The sequence below is a fragment of the Macrobrachium rosenbergii genome, chromosome 9 (genome assembly GCF_040412425.1).
Source record: "Macrobrachium rosenbergii isolate ZJJX-2024 chromosome 9, ASM4041242v1, whole genome shotgun sequence".
Taxonomy (NCBI): Eukaryota; Metazoa; Arthropoda; class Malacostraca; order Decapoda; family Palaemonidae; genus Macrobrachium; species Macrobrachium rosenbergii.
The window spans coordinates 53,174,759-53,196,047 of NC_089749.1; the positions used below are offsets into that span (position 1 = coordinate 53,174,759).

Here is a 21,289-nt window from a genome sequence, read left to right on the forward strand (position 1 = left end):
ATAACTTGAGTAAAAGAAGAGCGGAGCTCTTGTCTGTTCTCTTTTACTTAAATCTTTTTTTGCTTTACTCTATATATTTATATTGATGCTTGCCGAGCAAGTTATTGTCCCTCTTTTTCCGTAAGATTAAGACTGTGAATCGTAATAACAATAATTATCATCACAGTATATACTTGTTCGTGAGGTGAGTGCATAGAATGTCACTGCGGTCTCTAATTTCCAGGGAGGGTATGTGACTTTGCCTGTGCTTACTTTAATACAGTACTGTACTGAGAACATTTTTGATTGGCTTTGGATTTGGTCATGTAAGGCATTTTCATTCAACCTTCCAGAAATTTGTATCTTTAAACATTGTTGGATTTATTTAACTTTTCAGAAATCTGTGTATCATCAAACATCATGTCTGGAACTGTCAAGAATGTTGCTGATCATCACTTTAAACATTGGCGAAAAGAAGGTCACCCAGTCATCATATGTGTAAGCTCAGATTTTCTTGCTTGAACTTTCAGTTTAACTAGGGATAGATTTTCATAGAATGTTAGGCTACACTCCTAGTCATTCCATTATGCTGTATTGGTAAAAGGGTCATGGGTTTTTTAAGTGCTTCCTTTTAGCTGCAATCTCTTTAGTGGGATTCGAGGTGGTTTCAAGTCAGTTGAAAACAGGAACTGTTAGTGAAATTGTGTGCAGTATTTCAAGATGAAATACTGAAAAAGAAAAAAAATTATGAGAGGAGAGCTAAAATCAGAGATCTCTGCAATATAAGTGCAAAATCTGAAATTTGTAAAATGAAATTTGGTTTGTTGTAAAAGATAGTTCAACTAGACCACCAAGCTAAAATTTTTAACTCAAAGGGCTTGCATTGGTCTGAAATTGAAATAGGTTGGTGGCAGTAAATTCGCTCTCTGTTAATTTACCATGACTAGCAAGCACTTAATGTGTCACAGGTTCATGTTTCACTTTAGAGGTAAAGTTTAATGCATTCATCTACATGCTGTGCTAAATGTGTAGGCACCTTGAATTTCAAAACAATATGAAATGGTTAAGATCTTTGATTAAAAATATGTCCCAAAGTTTGAAGCACCTCAGTTAGAAGCATTACAGATTATATCAGGGTGAATGAAAATTAAATTAAACCTTACTTTTAAACAGTACATCCAAATGCTTTAAAACATTTTTCTCAAAAATAATACATAAACTCCTATAAGGCTCAAAACAAGTTTTTTAGGAGTTGTTTTGGGTTTCTGTTATCTTGTCATTTATAACTATTGATACCTATCCTGCTCTTTATAAGATTACCATCTTTATTTTTCTCTTTCTTTTGGTTTCAAGTGCATATTGCTGAAAGTGTGCTCAGACCAGTGACCAGTCCTCCTATTCCTAAATTTTTAGTCATGTAGGGCAAAGTGCTGAATAGTTTAAAAAAATATATCAGTGGTTGTATGAGCTAAGTGCTTTGCCAATTCCTGTTTTCTGTACTATATTTTATAAAAATAGGACTTTAATAATTACTGTACTCTGCCAAATGTCAGTACATTTTTTTGGTTTCAATGATGATCATTGCTCAGAACTACAGCATCCATATTCCACTGAGGTACCATGTCATATTTTTTGTCATTGGTTTCATTAACCTTGAAAAGAAAGTTTGCCCCTTCTGATTTTGAATTTTGAAGTTGAACAGAGCTTCTTACATTTTGGGCATGGTCAGTCAGAAAATTGTTGCTTTTGGGACTTTTTCCTTTTTTCAACTTCATAGCAAGAGTATTTGTAAAGTATTTTTCCTGGTTCTCTACTCTGCACAGAACATTTAGGTTAAAATTTAAAAAGTACCAAAATTTACTGAAATTTATTTACAGTTTTAGTTATAACTTTTATTTTATTTTAAAAAGGGACATGTTACATTTCTCAAATTGTATGAAGGGACATATTTAAATGAAAAGTCTCTTGTAAAAATTAGCTTGGTTTTATTTATATTCTGTACACTAAATTTAGAATTTACACTTGAGGCCACTTTAAAACTGTGACGTTTTAGTCTAAAATAAAAGTTTGTCTAGAAGATTTTCTAATATTTGTACATTTCAATCATTAGCTGTAGTTCTAACCTTAACTGTTAGGAAGAAAATTCCCATGAAAACAACAAATTAACTGCAGTCAAAATCTTTCAGACTGATGACAAAGGGGTATTCAACACCACCTTGAGTGAAGAATTTTTAATGTGTGCTGAGGTAAGTTTTTAAAAATTCTACGTAAGTAAAACAATGCCTTTAAATTTAAGTGAAATTTTCTAGATGACTATAATTCTGGAGTTTGGTAGTTTACAGAAATTTAAGCCTTTTTCTTTTACACAATAAAGCGTTGTTAAATTTTGCACTACATTTTGTTTTATCAAGATACTTTACCATGTTCCATTCCTTAAGTCACGTAAGTGGATACAAGATGGATTGTTTTTAGCAGAATACACTGTATGGCATATAAAAAAAAAATGTGGTCACAGAAAAATTTTATTTTCAGGCATTTAACCTTAGCACAAGTGACCTCGCTTCATTGTGTCTTGATGCTGTGAACAGCACCTTCGTTCCTCAAGAAGAGAGAGATCGACTGCATTTATTAATTCAAGGAGAGCTACTAGATCTACAAGAAAAAACAACAGGAAAAGTTTTAGCTGCAGTGTGAAAAAAATCAGCGTAATGCAGACTAGTAAAAAAATAATTGTACAAGCTAGAACATTACATGTGAGAAATACAGAACCCATATCAAAATACATCATTTAAGGCAGGTGATAGAATATTGAGTGGTGGAAGACATGCTTTTTTAATGTGCAAATAGAGAGGATATTTTCTTAAGTGAAATTTATCTTAGAGGAAAAAGTGTGTGTGTTAGCTAATCTCTGTGAAGATATTTTGGTAATTATTGAAAGAATAGTGAATAAACTCAGGGATTATAGTAAAAGAATGTACAAAAACTTACAACTCTTTCTCTAGGTGTGGAACAATAGAGGTAGATTGTTCATTATTTATGAATTTTTTAAAACACTTGACATTGCTTTTGAGATTCAGTTACTGCAATTAATATTTTCATCAGTTAACATTACATAAAAGAACATTTCTCTTGAGTTGTCATATTTCGTGAAATGATAGTTACGATTTGTAGGTAAATAAAAACATCTTGTAATGATTTTATATAATTCTATACATTCTATAAAATTAGTTCCATTTACAATAAAAGAAAAGATTCCCAAAAAAATTTATACTTAATATAAATTGCATTGTTATGTGGCTTTCTCTCTCTCTCTCCACTTCTCTATGATCCTCACATTCCTGAAATATAATAAAAAAAAATCATTAGTTCTCAATTAGTCCTGGAAACCTTTATTACCTTACTCATATAAACCCATCAATTAAGTAAAAGTAAAACTAAAGAAAGGATAACCATAACTAATTAGCAAACTCATATAAACCCATCAATTAAGTAAAAGTAAAACTAAAGAAAGGATAACCATAACTAATTAGCAAAATGAGGTGGCAGAAATAGAAAAATGGAAGAAATAACAGCAAGGAGAGGACTGAAAATAAAACATGTAGAAGAGATTTTAAGGGACTTTTAACAGAAATAAATGCTGCAAGGAAAGCATCCATGCAGATGTTGAAGTGGAAAAATATTGTAACAAACTGGTAAATACAAATATCCAAATAATAAAGATTTACACTGCTGTGAACCAAATGTAACGTTACACAAGAGGTACTCAAAATCATAGCATACGATTTTTATGCCTTAAATAAATTGCGAGAGCAAATGAAGACGACAAGGGAGTTGAGTGATCAGTAAGAAATAAAAGTTGCTGCAGCATGGACAAAATGGAAATACTGACTACTAGTAAATAAACCATTAATACACACAGCAGACTTATGACAAGTATACAAGGTCTGTACTACTTTACGCAGCAGAAACATGTTGACCATAGACCATCAAGATTCATAGCGAGAATATCGGGGAAGATTGTACTGCAAATAAGAAACTTGTATACAAACATGGCAACAAGAGGCTGGAAAAAAATCTAAATGACTGAGATCGTTGGGACATGTAACCCCTTACAGATGAAAACTGATGTAATAAGTTTATTAGGTACATGTACACATGAAAAAGCAACGTAGTAAAAAAATACAAAATATTTCAACCTGTTAGTACATTAGAAGCTTTTAAGAAAGAGCAACCTTCTCAGCTGCATGGAGCAAAAAAGACTTTTGACAGTTTTCAGCAATAATAAATGCATATGTACTATGTATGAGGAAGCTGAAGAGAGGTGTCCAGTGGCTAAAAACAGACAGATCTCAAAGGTTGAGATGGTTTGGTCATATGATGGAAAAGAAGTTGGTCACAAGAGATATGTATACATTATGTTCCAGAACTACCTTATATATACAGTATGTTAAAAATTTAACTGAAAAAACCCTGGCCTAACAACTGCACTGTAATATCTAACATTTCTGTAACCATAAAATTACCTGTCGGTAAACGTGTTTCCTTATTTTAAAATTATGTCAAGAGCAGATATTATGGCAACAACTACAATATGTACAATTCAGTGAAACTGTCTGAAACATTCAAAAGTGTGGGCCTACTCGATTACTAAATTTTTGCAATCTACCCATTTTTCCCAACTATAAAACAATGTTTATACATACAGTACTATTAGTTAAACTAGTAAAGTATATGCAGGGGTCAGATGATTCTTCCAAAGAAAAATAACATTACTGTTAAACATGGTAATTAAAACATCAAATTCTAAAGTACTTTGCATTTTTCCTACGATAGGAACCTACACTTTCGTAGATGGAGTACTCTGTGCAAAGTACACTCGATATACTTGAAACAGTAAACATACCAACACTGAAGCAACTACTCGTAATCTTTAAGCTTTTACCATGTACTATAAAATTTCTTCTTAATAGTAAAAAAAAGAACCAATTGTAATCAGAACAAAATAAATGTGAAATGTATTTTTAATAAAAATAAGGCATTAAATATGGGTACTCATCAGCTGATGAAAGGGAAAGCAAGGGTGCGAGATATTTCTTAAGTCTAGGCTTAAAAGATAAACCAAAGGTTGACTGACTTAGACTTGGCACTTTGTCTTTAAAACACACCTCAGGAAGTACTCCTACACAGAAAAATGAAAATAAGGAAGATATCACAAAAAACTGTAGATACTGATTTGGAAGTACATTAAATATTCTGAATTCTAAAACAAAAGAATTAATTTACTTTAAAAATATACCCTTCAAACGATTCTCTTTAAAATGAAGTAGTGTTTCTAATGACCAAAAATCAAACACTAATTACATTCTATTTTAGCTCGGCAAAACACCATCTTAGCTCGACAAAATGGGTCTTGCTAGAATTTTTATAGGACCCTTGTTTTTTAAGATTTCTTTACAGAACTGCACACACAATCAAAGACATATCTTTACCTATGGCATGAAATGCTGGTATCCACTATATGCGTCCAACTTCTTTCAACTTTGCAATCAGTGTGTCCACATCCTCTACTTTTATACCAGCAGCTCTTGCAGGAGGATCCGCGACATCTAATACGTCAAAGTGTGGCGTGGTATCCACTCCAAGGTCTGCAGGCTTCATCTTGGCAATCTTCTTTTTCTTAGCTTTCTGGAAAAGAATGTATTCATTTGAAGGCTAATTTACAAAAAATATAGACCTGACAGAGTGCTTCATCTTGATAACCTTTTGCTTGGCTTCCTGTAAAATATTGCATTCCCAGAAAGGTCAACTTATCTATCTACAAAAAATAATTATTTGACAGTGCTTCATCTTTGCAATCCCTTATGAATACTTCATATTATTCTGAAAAATTATGTAAAGTTCTAGGGCCAGGTCATTAGACCAGAAATTCATAAATCAAATCATAGCAAATCAAAATGTAAAGCATTCATAAAAAGGTCAAGCTAATCAACAAAAAATTGTTTGACAGAGCATAAACTTAATGAATTGTCGTGACGATTGTCAGTTACTTTTGGAATATTTTTTATAAAAATTTATTTTCAACTACATCCACTGACACATTCAAAATTATACTTCACTGTATTACTTGAAAAAATTGTTTAAATAGCAAAAAACAAGTACCTGTGTTTAAAGAAAAACCCATGCCTATAAGGACCGACAAAAGTTTTGTTTCCCAGATTGTGCTTTGGTGATGATAACTAAAGCATTTATGTTAAACCTCCTTCCTGCTGTCATTTTCTATATTTTTAAAAGTTATGCCTATTAATCTCAGCCAGATAATCATGATAAAACACTACTTAGAATTGAGTGTTATCTCTGTGTATGATATTTACTCAACCTTTCAATCTTGTTCACAAAAAAAAATTATGATCCCTTGTATCTGACATGCCAAAATGGTACTCTGCTGAGAGATGCCTAATATCTAGGCCTGCAAAATGGGCTCTCTTTCTGCTCTCTCATGTTTAATGAACCTTTTACCTACATTATTATCTAGTCCAGGCCTTCATCTATCCCCATTCCATGATTTCCTTGGAATTCCTACTAGATTTTTTCTAAAGTAAACATAACATCTCTGAGCAACTTCCTCCAAGTAGATTATCTTTCCAATGCATTCCAGCCATAAACTTCTGCATTTTGTGGTTCCCTTCAAAAATTATCTCAGTTTTCACTGTAAGACCCAAGTCTCCACTTCATAATGATTTACAGGCTTAATAAACATTTATTAATGATTTATGCTGTTAACTAACATGATATATTCTTATTTATGAGTAGTCAAGCAATCTCTTTCCAGTTCCGTAAGACTTTTCTTTTTATCCCCTTATACACGCTACCTGTCAGGTAACAGAAATGTACCTATTAAAGGAACCGCACATCCATAACAATTTGGACGTCTCCTCTCTTCTTCACTTTTAACTGCTATGCAATTTGATTATCAAATTAAAATCATGAGAATCTCATACACTCACATAAAGTATGGCATTTACCTCTACACCTCTTCCACAGCATCAGCACTCACTTCTCAAGGTTTTGCTTAAACTGATTTTCAGTCCTCTCCATTCCACTTGTTCATCTTTTAAATAAAGGTCACTTCCATCTCAAAAATAGACTATCAAACAAAAAGCTGTCTGAGTAAATCATGGTTACAAAGACATGCAGGAAGAGTTACCAACACCTCAAAACCAACAGAATTCATAAGAAAATAATGACAAAGTGCAAATATCTTTCTATAGCGGTGAAAATGAAGACGTACATCTGCTCCAAACAAAACAAAGTAAACAAATTTATACAGTATTTGCTGTGCGAGAGGCTTACCTACTGCCTAAATACCAATTTGCTACTCTGAGCAGTAACCCTACAATCAACCTGGGAAGACCAGTAGCACTACTGACTTTGAAAAAGCCACAAAGAGTACTTGTTTTTTATTATGCTAGCCTTGTGCTAGTACAGGCTCTTGGTCTAGGGCAGCCCATAAGAATCTACACAGAGGAATATGTACAGCCTGGAGTCTGACTCAGGCATACACAGTACGGTACTACCACTTTCGAGTACTGTTAAGCTGGTGTGACAACAACCATTTTACAGAATAAACTACTGTATTTATAATTATTGGGTTTGTAGAATATCATCATATATTGCAAAAACTATCTTTTAAACATTTCCTAAGCTTCATTTTACCATGATATTTGGCAACGTTGCATATCTTGGTTCATTGAGACGCAGATCTGCAGAAACTACAGCTGGTAATTTCACCTTGATAGTTTCTAGACCACCATCTATCTCACGCACCACCTCTAGTTCACCATCTTTCTTTTCAATCTGAAAATTAAGAGAATATTTTTCACTGTCAACATCTGCACAACTTTTGTTGTTCTTAAAGCTGGTTTCCAAACCCTCCCACATTTGACACTAAAGGATAAATTTTAAAATCTCTCCTGGGGCACATGGTACCCTGTGCTTTTTTGTTTAAAATAAAAATCACCTTTTTCATAATTTTTAATTAACTTATGAGAATTTAAATTTGCTTTTAGTGGATACTTTATGGATTTTCCTTACTTCAGCAGCATTGACATCAGCACTACTTTAGCTGCTTTGGGGGTATATCAAAATGAATAATGTGCAACAATAAAACTGTGTAAATAGTGACAGCATATGCTTTTGATACACTTAACACAGTGAATAATGCACTATGACAATGTGACAATGAAGGCTGGGGAAGCAGTGGACACATGAATGAGTTATGCAGTTGCTCAGGTAGGCAGCTACATGCAATCCATTTTAATTTTTGGATTTCCTTTATATTCTTAATACTGTAATATACTTTATATCTTGTAATATACTTTAAATCTTCCAATACAGTAAAAACTGAATGTGTAAATTGATTACATATATAAGGGGGAAACTATATACAGTACACTGAATGCTGATGAGGGAAGGTTTCCTATCCATTGATATACAGTACCATTCCATTCTTTCATAGGACAGGGAGCTTGGCTAAATTTTCTTTACCTGTGTCAAGTTTACATGATTCATCTGAATTTTTAGTCAATCCAGACCCATTTACAACCAGCAGACAATAGTACAGAAGAAACTAAAAATATATTTTCAATGTTAATGAAAATTTTCAAATACATTACACAGAAAATATCAAGTACACTTACAACAGTGATCACAGAGACCAACACTTTATACAAACATTACAGTAGGAACATAAGTTTTCTGTGAACAATTAGTGTCGAGCAAAACCCAATATCATATGGGATAAACAAACTTCAAGCTATCAACACAGAAAGGAACAAATACCTTTGAAGCAAAAGTAGCTTGTGGCCAATCTAAAAGAGCAGCAGTCATCTGAGCCGTAGCGTTGGTGTCATCATCAATAGCTTGTTTACCAACAATAACAAGTTCTGCTCCTTCCTTCTCAGCTAATTTAGCTAAAATCTTGGATACATGAAGGGGCTCTAATTTTTCCATTTCTTTCGCTGGCACCTCAACATGAATTCCTCTATCAGCACCCATGGCTAGTGCTGTTCGAATGGTTTCCTGAATTTTGGAGAAAGGAGTGAAGAACTATTATTATCATATTATTATTATTATTATTATTATTACTGATTTAATCAAACCAATAAGTCATGTCTCAACTCTCATTAAAATAGCCCACAGTATATTTTAACAAATAGAAGCAATACAGTGAAAGCTGAATAGTTAAATGAGGAAAAAAAAAAAAACTGGTCACAAGGGATAAAGCAACAAGGCCCCAGCTATCTACAGTGCCTCACACAAGAGACACTGTAGGTGGGTACCCACTCAAACAGGGGAAGAAATACAATACAGTAATACTAACAAATGAACACTAACTTCTCTTAAAAGGCATGATAATTATGTTATAGACATTTTTCTGCATTTTTAATATACCTGTACATATTTTACATAAATTACAAAATTATAAACACAACTTTTGAATGAAAGAACTTTTGTCTAAAAAGAAATAACTTATTTGGTTGGTTGATGTGTTGTGCAAAAAAGGCTGGGGAATCTTTTGGAAGTGTTCTGAATGGGGGTCTATTGTTGGAGATGTTTCAAAAATGTTTGCAGGTGTAGGTCCACAGGGAACATGAATTAAAGAAGTGGATGGTAAGAATAGCTTGAAGAAAAAGAGGACAAGAAAGAACTCTAAAGAAGTACATCATAAGAAGATGATGGCAAACAAAGAATTTCAAAAAATAAAGTTGATTCCGATTAAAAAAAAGCAGGTTTAATCAAAGCCATTTATATACTGGAAATAAATGTACATTATAATTATTATCATTTAGTTTAACCAGACCAAAGAGTCAAAACACCAAACTCAAACAGAAGCTTGAAAAAATGTGGCAAAAAACAAGAGACTATAGTAGCGATAAAAATGAGTTGTACAGTATTAGAATAAGAAGAGAATTGAGTAAATGTATAAGAAATGTTACTGAGCAACAGATGCTGCGAAGAGTACACAGTATTGTGATGATAAAGCATTTTGAATTGTTATTGAATACCGAGCACAGAAGACAAGAAGACCTTAATATGGAATGGGATAGCAGATAGAGAAACATTTGTATGTGACTGTTGCGAATGAATGAATGAACTGAATATCACTGGATGCCTGGAACTGATGATATAGAGTGGTCATTAGTGCAACTAAGTGAACTGGGTGTGTAAAATACGTCTTGAGTAAAGGGCTGATTATCAAAAGGTGAAAGATAATGGTCCCTTAGTTGAAAGGAAAGGAATGGAACAGATTACCATCTATGAATTGTACGTCCATAAATTGGAATGTGTAAGGTATTTCTTTTTTTATTGAAACAGTGATCATGACTGATGGGCAAAAACCTAGTCTGGGTTTGGACAAGGAAAAGTGTGTGGATCCAGTTTTTGAGATAAAGTTGACCCACAACCCTGAATTTAATGTGGTGAAAAAAAACAGAGATCATAGTAGTGAATATGAAGAGAAGTGATTGGTTAAACGTGAATTAGGTCTTATTTAAAACGGACATATGAGCTTTTCAGTCAAGAAACGTGCCAAGTGCCATTGTTAACCTCTTCCCGCTCAACCCCGTGTGTTCTCGGGTTTAAGATAACTGTCATATTTCAGTAAGCCCGAGTATACTCGAAATTCTGTTATCTCTTTCCTAGCAACTCCCAGTAAACTCGGCTGTTGTTTATATTAGTCTCCCACTATAGAAAGCCGTTTTCTATGCATATAAGTGCCTTTTTTTTAGAAAATTGTAGCTACCTTGGCGCCAGTTGGCCTTTGGAGACGCGTCCTTTCATCAGGCAGGATTTCCATTGTTTTTCGTGGATTTTCTTTTATTATTATTGATATAACTATCATGAGTAGTGAGAGTGACAGTGATACAGAGTATTATGATGGAAAGGACAATTCAGGGAGCGAAAGTGATGGTGATATGACGTCAAAATACTCTGATACTTCAGATGAAGATGATGACGATAATGTTCCTGATAACCAAGGCTGGCAAAGAATAACAATTTCGGATGACAAACCACCCTCTCCTCCACAGCCTGCATTTCCCTTTATTGGTGATAATATAATTCATCATGTATATAATACTGAAGATGATGAAGAAAATACATATATTCAGTATTTTGAGTCATTTCTTGATGACAATATTTTAGACATTATTGTCACAGAGACGAACGGGAATGCTGAACAAAAGCTGAGTGGAAAATCAGAAACAGAGAAAAAGAAATGGCACCCAACATATCGGGAAGAAATGAGGATTTTCCTTAGTGTTATTATGCTACAGGGGATTGTAAAGAAACCTGAAGAATGTCAATACTGGTCTAAGATGCCTTTGTTACACACACCAATTTTTGCTAAAATTATGCCACATCGCAGATTTTGCAAAATAAAACAGTATTTGCATTTGTCAAATAATGAGGATTTTGACCCTGCCACTCATCCTTGCCCAAAGTTCAACAAAATCTGGAAGTTTTATAATAGCATTGTTAGCAAATTCAAAAGTATGTATACGCCTGCACAAAATGTAGCTATAGAAGAAAGTCTTTTACTTTATAAAGGACGTCTTGGTTGGGTACAATATTTGCCACTAAAAAGAGCTAGATTTGGGATAAAATATTTCATGTTGTGTGAATCAGAATCAGGATATGTTTGGAATTTTGTCATTTATACAGGTCAAGGAACAATGTTTGATAATGATTATGAAGACCTTCCGTGTCTTCAAAAATTGTTATGACGCTGATGAAGCCATTACTGAAAAAGGCTATTGCCTTACAATGGATAATTATTATAACTCTCCCCAATTAGCAGATTTACTGACAGAAAATGAAACAGATGTATATGGCACTGTCCGTGTTAATAGAAAGGAAATGCCCTCTGGATTGAAACAAGAAAAACTGCAGAAAGGCGGTATGGTGGCTTACAAAAGAAGAAAAGTAACAGCAATAAAATGGAAGGATAAGAAAGATGTATTACTTTCCACAGTCCATAACATAGAAATGGTAGAAACAGAAAAAAGAGGAAAATTGGTGAAGAAGCCTAAACTAGTTATGGACTACAATAACACAATGGGAGGGGTTGACAAAGTAGATCAACGTCTCCAGGATTATCCTCTTACAAGAAAAAGGAGAAAGAGGTATTACAAGAAAATATTCTTTCATATTGTCGACTTCGCATTGTGGAATTCCTATCTTTTGTATCTCAAATCAGGAGGAGAAGCAACAGCTCTAAAGTACCGTCTTCAAGTGATTGATGAGACCATAAAAAAGTACCATACACCTATGATGTCATCAAAAGTAGGACGACCAAGTAGTGTACCTCACCCTCTTCGTCTTACAGAAAGGCACTTCCCAGATGTCATGCCACCTACAGAAAAGAAAAGTAACCCCACAAGGCAATGTGTAGTTTGTAGCAGAAAGAGAGATGCAAGTGGAAAAAGGCTAAGGAAGGAAAGCAGATACTGCTGTTTAGTGTGTGATGTAGCACTGTGTATAACTCCTTGCTTTAGGATATATCACACGAAGGATAACTTTTAGGAAAAGATGAAAGAATTTATTTTATTTTATGTTCTGTACAGGAGTAAATACATTTATTTTCAAAATATAAAGCTGAAATAGGTAATACGGAAAGAAAAGTATTATTCATTATGATGAAGGTAAAACCTTTCATTTCAATTTGTCCTTTTCTATTACTTTTTCATAAAGGCAAGAATCTTTTTTCTTCTTGTGATAATGAAACCTTTACATTTTCTATTGAAAGTATTATATTTTTGTCATCATATTTTTTCTTCTATGTTAGTCACCAGGCTTTACTTTTCATATTGCATTTTTTCATAAATGCAAGATTTTATTTTTTTGTAATAAAAATTTGCTCCTTTTATTTTCTTTTGAAGATCAGTTATGTTATAAAGTTTTACATTTATCATGTGTAATTATTTTGTTGTTATACTGAAGAATTATGAAAGAATAAAAATAAAGAAAAAATGCAATAAATATATTCTTTATTTGTTATTTTCCTTGTTTTTATAATTTCCGAGAAAACTCGGCCTTGAGAAGTTATGTAATAGTTGAAGACTATCCTGACAAAAAAATATTTTTTTTTAAGAAATATTCGAGGTGATTTATCACTTTAGCATTTGCTTTAGAAATAAACAATAAAAAAATATGCTTCATAAAGACTGGAAGTTGGGATAAAAAATGTGAGAGGGAAGGGGTTAAAATATAATAAATTAAATTAAAAAATACTTTGGCCCAGGATGGCGATTGGCATGTTTCTCGACTGATACTCATATATTACTGCAGTTTTTATGATGGCAACATGAGAGATTTAGTGACTGACTTTACACATAAAAGTGGTGAACATCACATGTTGGAGGTTCAAGGCACTCCTAGGCCTTCTGTGTAGACATGGTGCAGCTATGCTGTGTTACTTTTCTGCAAAAGGAGTTCACCTATATCTCAGCAGATATTGTATGAAAGTGGTAATGTCCCCAGTAATATTGTCTCCCTCTAAAGCTACCCTCTCTATGCTAAGGAAAACGCCTCGATGTTGGAAAAACTGACTTCACAATCGTCCAAGTCATCAATGTATAAAATTACTTGATTTACTAGCATTATAAACTACAAGATATTCTCATCAAACATGCAATTCATACATTCTTATATATACATTTGCAAAATACAGTTTTGTCAAAGGACAAAGAAATCAATGGTGAGAAAAATCAAGAAAAGTGTGTAAGAGTGCATATAAGTTTGTGGCATATAAGAAAGTGATTAAGTTGTTATGAATGGAATCTGGGATGAATGATATTGCAAAAGATATTCTGTTAATTGGTGATAGTGACATTAAGTTGCAAAGATTAATGGAGGAGTTTAAAACTATTTTAAAAAGGCGTCAACTGAAAGGGAATATAGTCATAGTAAAGTTACAAGGTATTTCTAAAGTAGAAAAAGATGGGTCAATGAATGCTGCCTCAGGCTGTGAAAGAATGGAAATAATTGATTCTTGTAAGTTTTGGGAAAAGTTATGTTATGAAACAATGAATGAACAATTATAACTTATCTGGCATCATAGTTTATGTTATGACTGAGGATAAAATTAGACAGAGATGAATCACAGTACATGTGAAGGAAAGTCGGTAGCAGTGTCTCAGTAAGGATTTTTAACAGAAGAAAGGTGCCTTCTTAATCAAGGTATGTGGGGTACTGAATGCAAATGAAAGAATAAAAGAAAAAGTTGTTGACACTGTCTGTACAACATAGGCGTAATAAGTAGGGCTAAAAGGTGAGAAATGGGAAGAGAAGTGGCACATGAAAAAGGGTATACTGTGTGTTTTGGAATTAACAGGGGTGTTGGAAAGGAAGGGTCTTAATAGCTAAGCAGCATAAGTGCGCAAGAAGGTGGAGACAACCAATGTAATGGATAGATGTTTGAAGCTCATGATGTTGCACAAGTTTTATTCTTGATTTAGCAGTTACCTAGCGAATTAACATATTAATTACTTTCATTTTTCATAATAATAATAATAAATACTTTTAAAGCATATCCTTTGTTAAAACTGTAAGATTAAAAAAAGCTGATCACCCACCAAATATTCTAGAAATGAATAAAAGTTAATTGTGACCCTTCATATTATTTCATATGCACTTCCTACTTATGCAAAATCATAGGGTACATATTAAGTACAATTACTACCATAAAGAGAGAAGACACCAGTAAAAACTAGTTTATACCGGGTTTCATTATCAATCCACTCACACAGCCTTATCGCAAATGATACTTGTGCTCCATAATTACCCCTTTTTCTAGATAACCTATCAAGATAAAACAAACTCAGTCTACATGGAAATACACTTATAATTTCATGTTCCTGGGTACCGTTAAAGGAAAATCTTACATTCTACCAATTAACTATCAAGAACCTTTCTACAAATATGCACTGTCAAACAGTTACAAAATCAACAACTTACCTGTGCTTGTGTTGGTCCACATGATACAGCAATGACTTCCTTAGCAATCTTCTTCTCCTTGAGTCTCACAGCTTCTTCCACAGCAATCTCATCAAAAGGATTCATAGAGTGCTTTACACCATCTGTTACCACTCCCAGCTTGTCTGGGCGTACTCTGATCTGTAACAAACAAGAAACATGCAGCACATTAATACACAGCAGTCTGTCAATTTCTTCCAGCCAATATGTGGAAATTCATCACCTTCCCATCAAACACTGGCCCATTGATGGTGGCAATAGCGAATGAGAAAGACTGTCTTATGCCTTCTCCTAATGACAGCAATATCAAGTACATCAACCCACTGTAACATTGGTACTGCAGTTATACGTAACGCATAACAATCTGGGGGCAGAGACCTATGGCACATAGGCTACACTTAATAAACAAGCCTCTACACGGCTGAGTGTTACAGCCAAATCTACATAAAGCTGGCATTTGCACTACAAGCATAATATTTGAATTGCTTACTAGATGCAAAATTGATAACATTAGGTTTATTACCTGACAAAACACATATACAGTACTGTACATCTCTTGTTAAGCAAGAAAGGATAATTCTGTACTATGGTATTCCTTGCCACCACTGAATTCAATATCAGAAATGGTCAAATGATGATAATTTTTAGTGCCCTTTCCATGGGAAATATGAGAGCAAGTGAATGAGCCATGTATTTACTGATAAAATTATGAGGGCTTATATCATCTTATAAATCTTACTACTGTTGTTTTGAAGGTATATTCTGAAAGTTTGTGAACATGGCTGGGGCTGGGAGGAGATAAGTGCTTATGTAAACTTTTCCTTTTTCTGTTATGTATTAATTAATTATCGTTTTGAACCACCTAATAAATTCTTATGCTTAAATACCTGTATGTTTTCAGACTTCAGTCATTATTCACACATTTTCTTAATTTTCATAATGGCTACCTTGTGTGTAAGACATGCTGATGGCAATCATAACTGACGTTTTATATTTTAGAACATGTAAAATAACCTCATCCATCTGGAAGTAATCCCTTCCACTGACAATTGCCACTTATCGACACAAAAAAAAAAGCTTATATAGTCAATTATTGGCTGAAATCTCCTGCGTGTAATGCTAAGGGAGTGATCATGGGTACCACCTTGCCACTTGGGGCTCTGGTTGCAAAGTTAGGTTGAGATGAATACGTATCTGTAATTTATTTCATGATTTACAGCCACAGTCTAGTGAGTACCAACACCCTATGTTAGGCTTGGGAAAGTAAGGCTTACAACTTCTGAGATTAGGTCAGGTCAGGTTGGGGATGTACCCTGATAGGTTAGAATACATCCCTGTTACTGTCCTTGTTATATTTTTGTCATAATATTGTGCTTTATGATAGATAATGATTATATAATATGTCTTTACCAGCTGGTCATCTTGTGGATATTCATTTAACACTATTTCTGTTTGTGCAATTCACTTGTTTTTGGTTCCCCATAAAATAAAACGCAGTTTCCCACAGGTACCCCACATAACTGTTTTGTATGGGAGGCTGATGAAACTCAAAAACGAGTGGTCCGCACCAAAAATTAACAATCAGAATTGCATTAAACATGTAATAAACAGTTAATGTCTTTGAAGAATCAGAGTATCACAGCAACAGCCAAGAAGTTGGCTTTATTGTGGTGAAAAATGATTCAGCAAGAGTGACAACAGCTCACACAAACCTTTTGGTGCCTTTATTGCATTTGTACCAAAATGTCATAGGATGCCAAAAACTATGGTATTCTTTTGCTCTAACAACAGCTCTGAATAAAGGAGTTTTTTGTTTGGTCTTATGCCTCCTATTATGTTTACTACAAAGAGCATATTAATATTTACCACAAATTTACCATTACCAAGATACAGTATTTACCATCTCTACTTCAATATTTATACCTGTGGAGATTCAGTGAACATGGCATTCATACAAGCTGGACTACTTATCAGTATAAAAATTTACCAAAAACACTTCTATAGTCTCCTCGCACTAACCTGGCGGAGAAGCCCCGCCCACCATTTATATATTACACCAAGATTTTGTAGTGATATGCTATATTTTGTATGCTTGTTATTGATTAAATTCGAAATAGATACAATACTGACGAACCCTGCAATCCATGCAGTTACAGTGGTGGGCGGGGCTTCTCCGCCAGGTTAGCGCGAGGAGGTTATAGCAATGACACAGGCTTAAGAACTCTCTCCCAAACAAGAAACCATAAAGAAAAGATACAGTGGTAAAACTGAAGACTACCACTGCAAAATGGGTGCCATGATTAGTGCCAGCCCCTTGGGGATGAACGTAAATTCACGAACAAATGATGGTAAATATAAACACAAACAAAAGGCATAAACATAAACAAAATCACAAGAAAAATGTGGTGAATATTATAGGTGCCAACTGCCAGGAACCAGGCTGTGGTAGTAGTCTTCAGTCTTACTGAAACAGTGCCTGGGCCATTTCCACTTAACATATTGATAATTTATATTTTACACCACAATATTCCCATGAGCAATGTGTTTAGTACCAACCCCATGGGAATGAATGTTAAAAAATAATATAATTTATGATATTAAATAGGCCTATCTCAGTAATGGTAAATTTGTACTGTGTTTAATACCAGCCCCAAGGGAATGAATGTTAAAAAAATAAAACTTACATTAGTAAATATCTCAGTAATGGTATATCTGCACTAAGTTTTGGTACAATTTTTGTATTAAGCATGACAGACACATAAGAGTACAGTATATCTCCAATATCGAATAGTGTCATTAAAGTAAAGCAGCCCTATACTCTATCGCCACCTTCATGGCGATTCAGGCGTTGTCCCCTACATTGCCAAATGTACTTCTCTCGAGTTTTTAAAGGCCTACCCTTCCCATTTACCCCTTTTAATCCGTGCTTCTGTCAAGGAGGTTTAACCTCCTTGGCGTTTGTTAATGTCTCCTGGGAGCAGTATACTTCTGGGTGTTCCCTATTGCCTCGACACTGTTTTTCATATAGGCCTAACTGAATCTCTTTTTGGACCTTCCTTGTGATTATCTCACGCTACTGGACTTCCGCACTTTTAATTTACTTGTTTTTGTGTCAATATACTGTGCATATATATGTGTCTATAAACATACATATATATAGGCTATATATATGTATATATATTATATATATATATATATATGTATATATATATATATATATATATATATATATATATATATATATATATATATATATAGAGAGAGAGAGAGAGAGAGAGAGAGAGAGAGAGAGAGAGAGAGAGAGAGAGAGAGAGAGAGAGAGAGAGAGAGAGAACTAATGACATTTGAAAAGGATTGTGTGGGTAGACAGATAAGAGCGCGCAGCATAAATATACATAGGTTACACAAATAAGATTACCAGCAACTATTTAATTTATCATCTATTCATAATATGGTCCTTCGTTTCTTTCCAGTAAGAGTATTCATAACATTTTTCTATTCATATATCTTCTTTTCTTTGATTAAATCAAGCGTTGGTACTTCCTTCCTTACATAAAAGTCTAAAACGCTCTTGTCAAAATCGTCAAAATCTGTCACGGTTGTCGGTTGATGCTTCTCCCGTTCCAGGAAAATTGCTGTACCGCATCTCTCTTCCGTATCTTTGCCTTCTTTGCAAATCCTGCTGATTGTTCTCTCCGGTATCATTGTTGCTTCTGAGGCGCGTTGCAGTGTTTTTCTGATATCCACAATAGGTCCACGGTTTGCCTTTTCTTTAGACAAGTACTTAACGACCCTATGAACGATTTCTCGAGCCTGTGGATAAAGATTAATGCGGGAACGAGGAATTCCTTCCATGTTGTTTGTAAGGCGACAGACTCCTTAATGAGTCAGTGAGTGTTTTCACCGAGCTTCCCTTGTGGAGGCACGGGCTGTTTGACATCTTCATGTCCTGAGGTCAGCTTAACACGTGAGAGAGGAGGTGGCAGCGCTGGAAATTTTTCTGTCACGTTTAAGAATAAACGTGTTGTTTTATTGTTGTTAAATGCTATAAAATTACGAGGGCCTTTAATAATTGGGAAAAATTGATCAGCAACCAATTATATTTGTGTTGTATAACTTATGCTGCCTTCATATACCATACAACGTGAGTGGGAATATATGATGTGGCAGCGCCGGTCACCTCCCATGCCCTGCCCTTTTCGCCATGAAGGAGCCGATGGAGTATAATACAAAGCGACCATAAACATAAGACAGAAGAAAATGGGCACTGAAACTTGAAGAAACTTAAGGTTCCTCCTACCTTACCCAATTAGTATCTCACTTAGGAAGCCTATCGAGTTCTCCAAAAGCATTCCGTAATGAAAAACGCAAAAATCGTCAGTCGAAAACTACTGACCTCCGACACTAAGTTATCTTTTATGGTGCAGCCATGAAATTACGGCAAAATTACGAAGAAATTGACATAAAATACTCATAAGTTAATCTATAGGCCTGGGCTTAACCCATGTAAGGAAAACCACCATGCATAGGCCTAGCCGGCCCTAGTTAGGCTTAAGTCACTTCTTGGTATGATCAAAACCTAACCCAGAAATCCGGAACACTCTAAACAAATTCTACAAAATTCCTGAAATTATATTTTCCTGATTATCTTAACGACATCGTAGGCCCAATTAGGCCTAAAGCTTGCCCTACGTAACTCTACAGTGCCGGAGAGCTCTAACCTAATTGGAGAATTTACAAATAATACAAACGTAACAGAAAAACTGAAAAGTCTGTCCAGTTAACTCACTTTAACTGCATAATCGATGACTCTTTTCACGCCGACCAAGACTCGCAAAGACATCTTTTACCGCAGACAATTAAACAACAGCTGACGGTGAAGATATCCAGGGGAAATTGCCAATTGCCGAAGGGACTTCTTCTACGATATGGACCGAGTTATGAAACGGTGGTGCTTCTCTCTCTCTCTCTCTCTCTCTCTACTGGGATTCATTTCAACAAACCATTCATAAGATATTCAGAAGTCAGCATTTTACGAAGTAATTTAAATCGTTGATTAAAGGAACAGTGAGAGAATCTCTCTCTCTCTCTCTCTCTGGAAAATCTAAAACCAAGTAAACCAACCATCAACCATGGAATAAAAAAATTCGATCTATAAGTTGTAAATACACAGTAAAAAAATATAGGTTAATAGGTTCATACCCCAATAGAAGAATGTTTGTGTTTATGGTGGAACTTTGATAATATTGCTGAACCAGTTTCTCTTTACGAAAGCGTGTATGCTGAATGTGATAGAGAAAAATGTTGAGCTACTGAGGTGAATGGCGTGTCATAAGGATTGAAAAGATGTATAAATGGAGTGTTAAAAGATTAAAGTATAATACGTATATTATAGGAAGAAAGAGGCGTGCAAGTCCGAGAAACTTGTGCTTGATATAATGAAAGAGGCTTGGATAGAGAAAGCTTTAATACACATGAAACAGAAAAGAGTATTCAAGACACAGACAAATGTGTGAGTGTGTGTGTACTGTAGGATGTTTGATGTGCTTGTATAATGAGCCTTGTATACAGGTTTATGGGCCAGCTAATGCTAATTGTGGAAGTTTTTCACATAGTGTTTCACTCGTGATTCAGCAGTTAAAGTATGACTATGACTGTGGCAGTGACCTGAGTTTCTTTTTCTCTAGAACCATTGTTTGCTCTTGGAAAAGGATATATATATATATATATATATATATATATATATATATATATATATATATATAATTATAGTGTACTGGCTTAAGTTCTTGTGACTGATATTAGCACCGGTGTCTTTACATTAAGAAACAGGGAGAGTAAAAACGGTCTCAATAACGACTTCCCTGAATCGTAATTAATGCACTCTTCAACGAATCTTTAATACAAAAATGAGTATGCACACACGTTATACACATGCAGATGACGTGCCTATCGACCAGAGGTGATTATAACGTTTCCTAATATAATCTAATGTAAAACGCTCATGGTTTGATCACTTACAAGAAGAAATCTTCAAGCATATTTAGAGACGAAGTATGGTAAATTTTCGGTAACCATTCGACCCATAAAGAGTCTAGATAAGAATGAAGTCGAATAAATATATAAATACAAATCAAAACAAACGGGGGAGCGTTAAGAACCTAAACACCGAATGATAAGATGGGATTCTTGCCGGCTGATTTTTATTTACTGATCAAATTAATGCAAATATGATTGATATGTGTGATATAGATAATCTATATGCCTATAAATAAAA

The 21,289-nt window shown here is 34.4% G+C and overlaps 2 protein-coding genes across 8 annotated transcripts in view; one reads left to right on the plus strand and one right to left on the minus strand.

The window, feature by feature from the left end:
- LOC136841802 (adenosine deaminase-like protein) overlaps positions 1–3,243 on the plus strand; it is an 18,235-nt gene extending 14,992 nt beyond the window's left edge. For 6 of the 7 annotated variants that reach the window (XM_067109099.1, XM_067109100.1, XM_067109098.1 and 3 more), the window contains 3 exons: positions 377–477; positions 2,166–2,225; positions 2,512–3,243. In XM_067109099.1, the coding sequence (XP_066965200.1) occupies positions 377–477; positions 2,166–2,225; positions 2,512–2,673 (323 nt within the window). In that variant the 3' untranslated portion in view covers positions 2,674–3,243. The remainder of the gene's footprint in view (positions 1–376; positions 478–2,165; positions 2,226–2,511) is intronic. The other variant, XM_067109104.1, reaches the window with a different exon arrangement.
- On the minus strand, positions 1,948–20,096 carry Etfb (Electron transfer flavoprotein beta subunit). The gene is made up of 6 exons (XM_067109106.1): positions 19,802–20,096; positions 14,995–15,153; positions 8,818–9,057; positions 7,693–7,833; positions 5,469–5,664; positions 1,948–3,317 (listed from the first exon to the last, which is right to left on the minus strand). Exons 1-5 carry the CDS (start codon positions 19,853–19,855, stop codon positions 5,494–5,496), a joined length of 765 nt encoding a protein of 254 aa, XP_066965207.1. The 5' UTR covers positions 19,856–20,096; the 3' UTR covers positions 1,948–3,317; positions 5,469–5,493.
- Between the last annotated feature and the right edge of the window lie 1,193 nt (positions 20,097–21,289).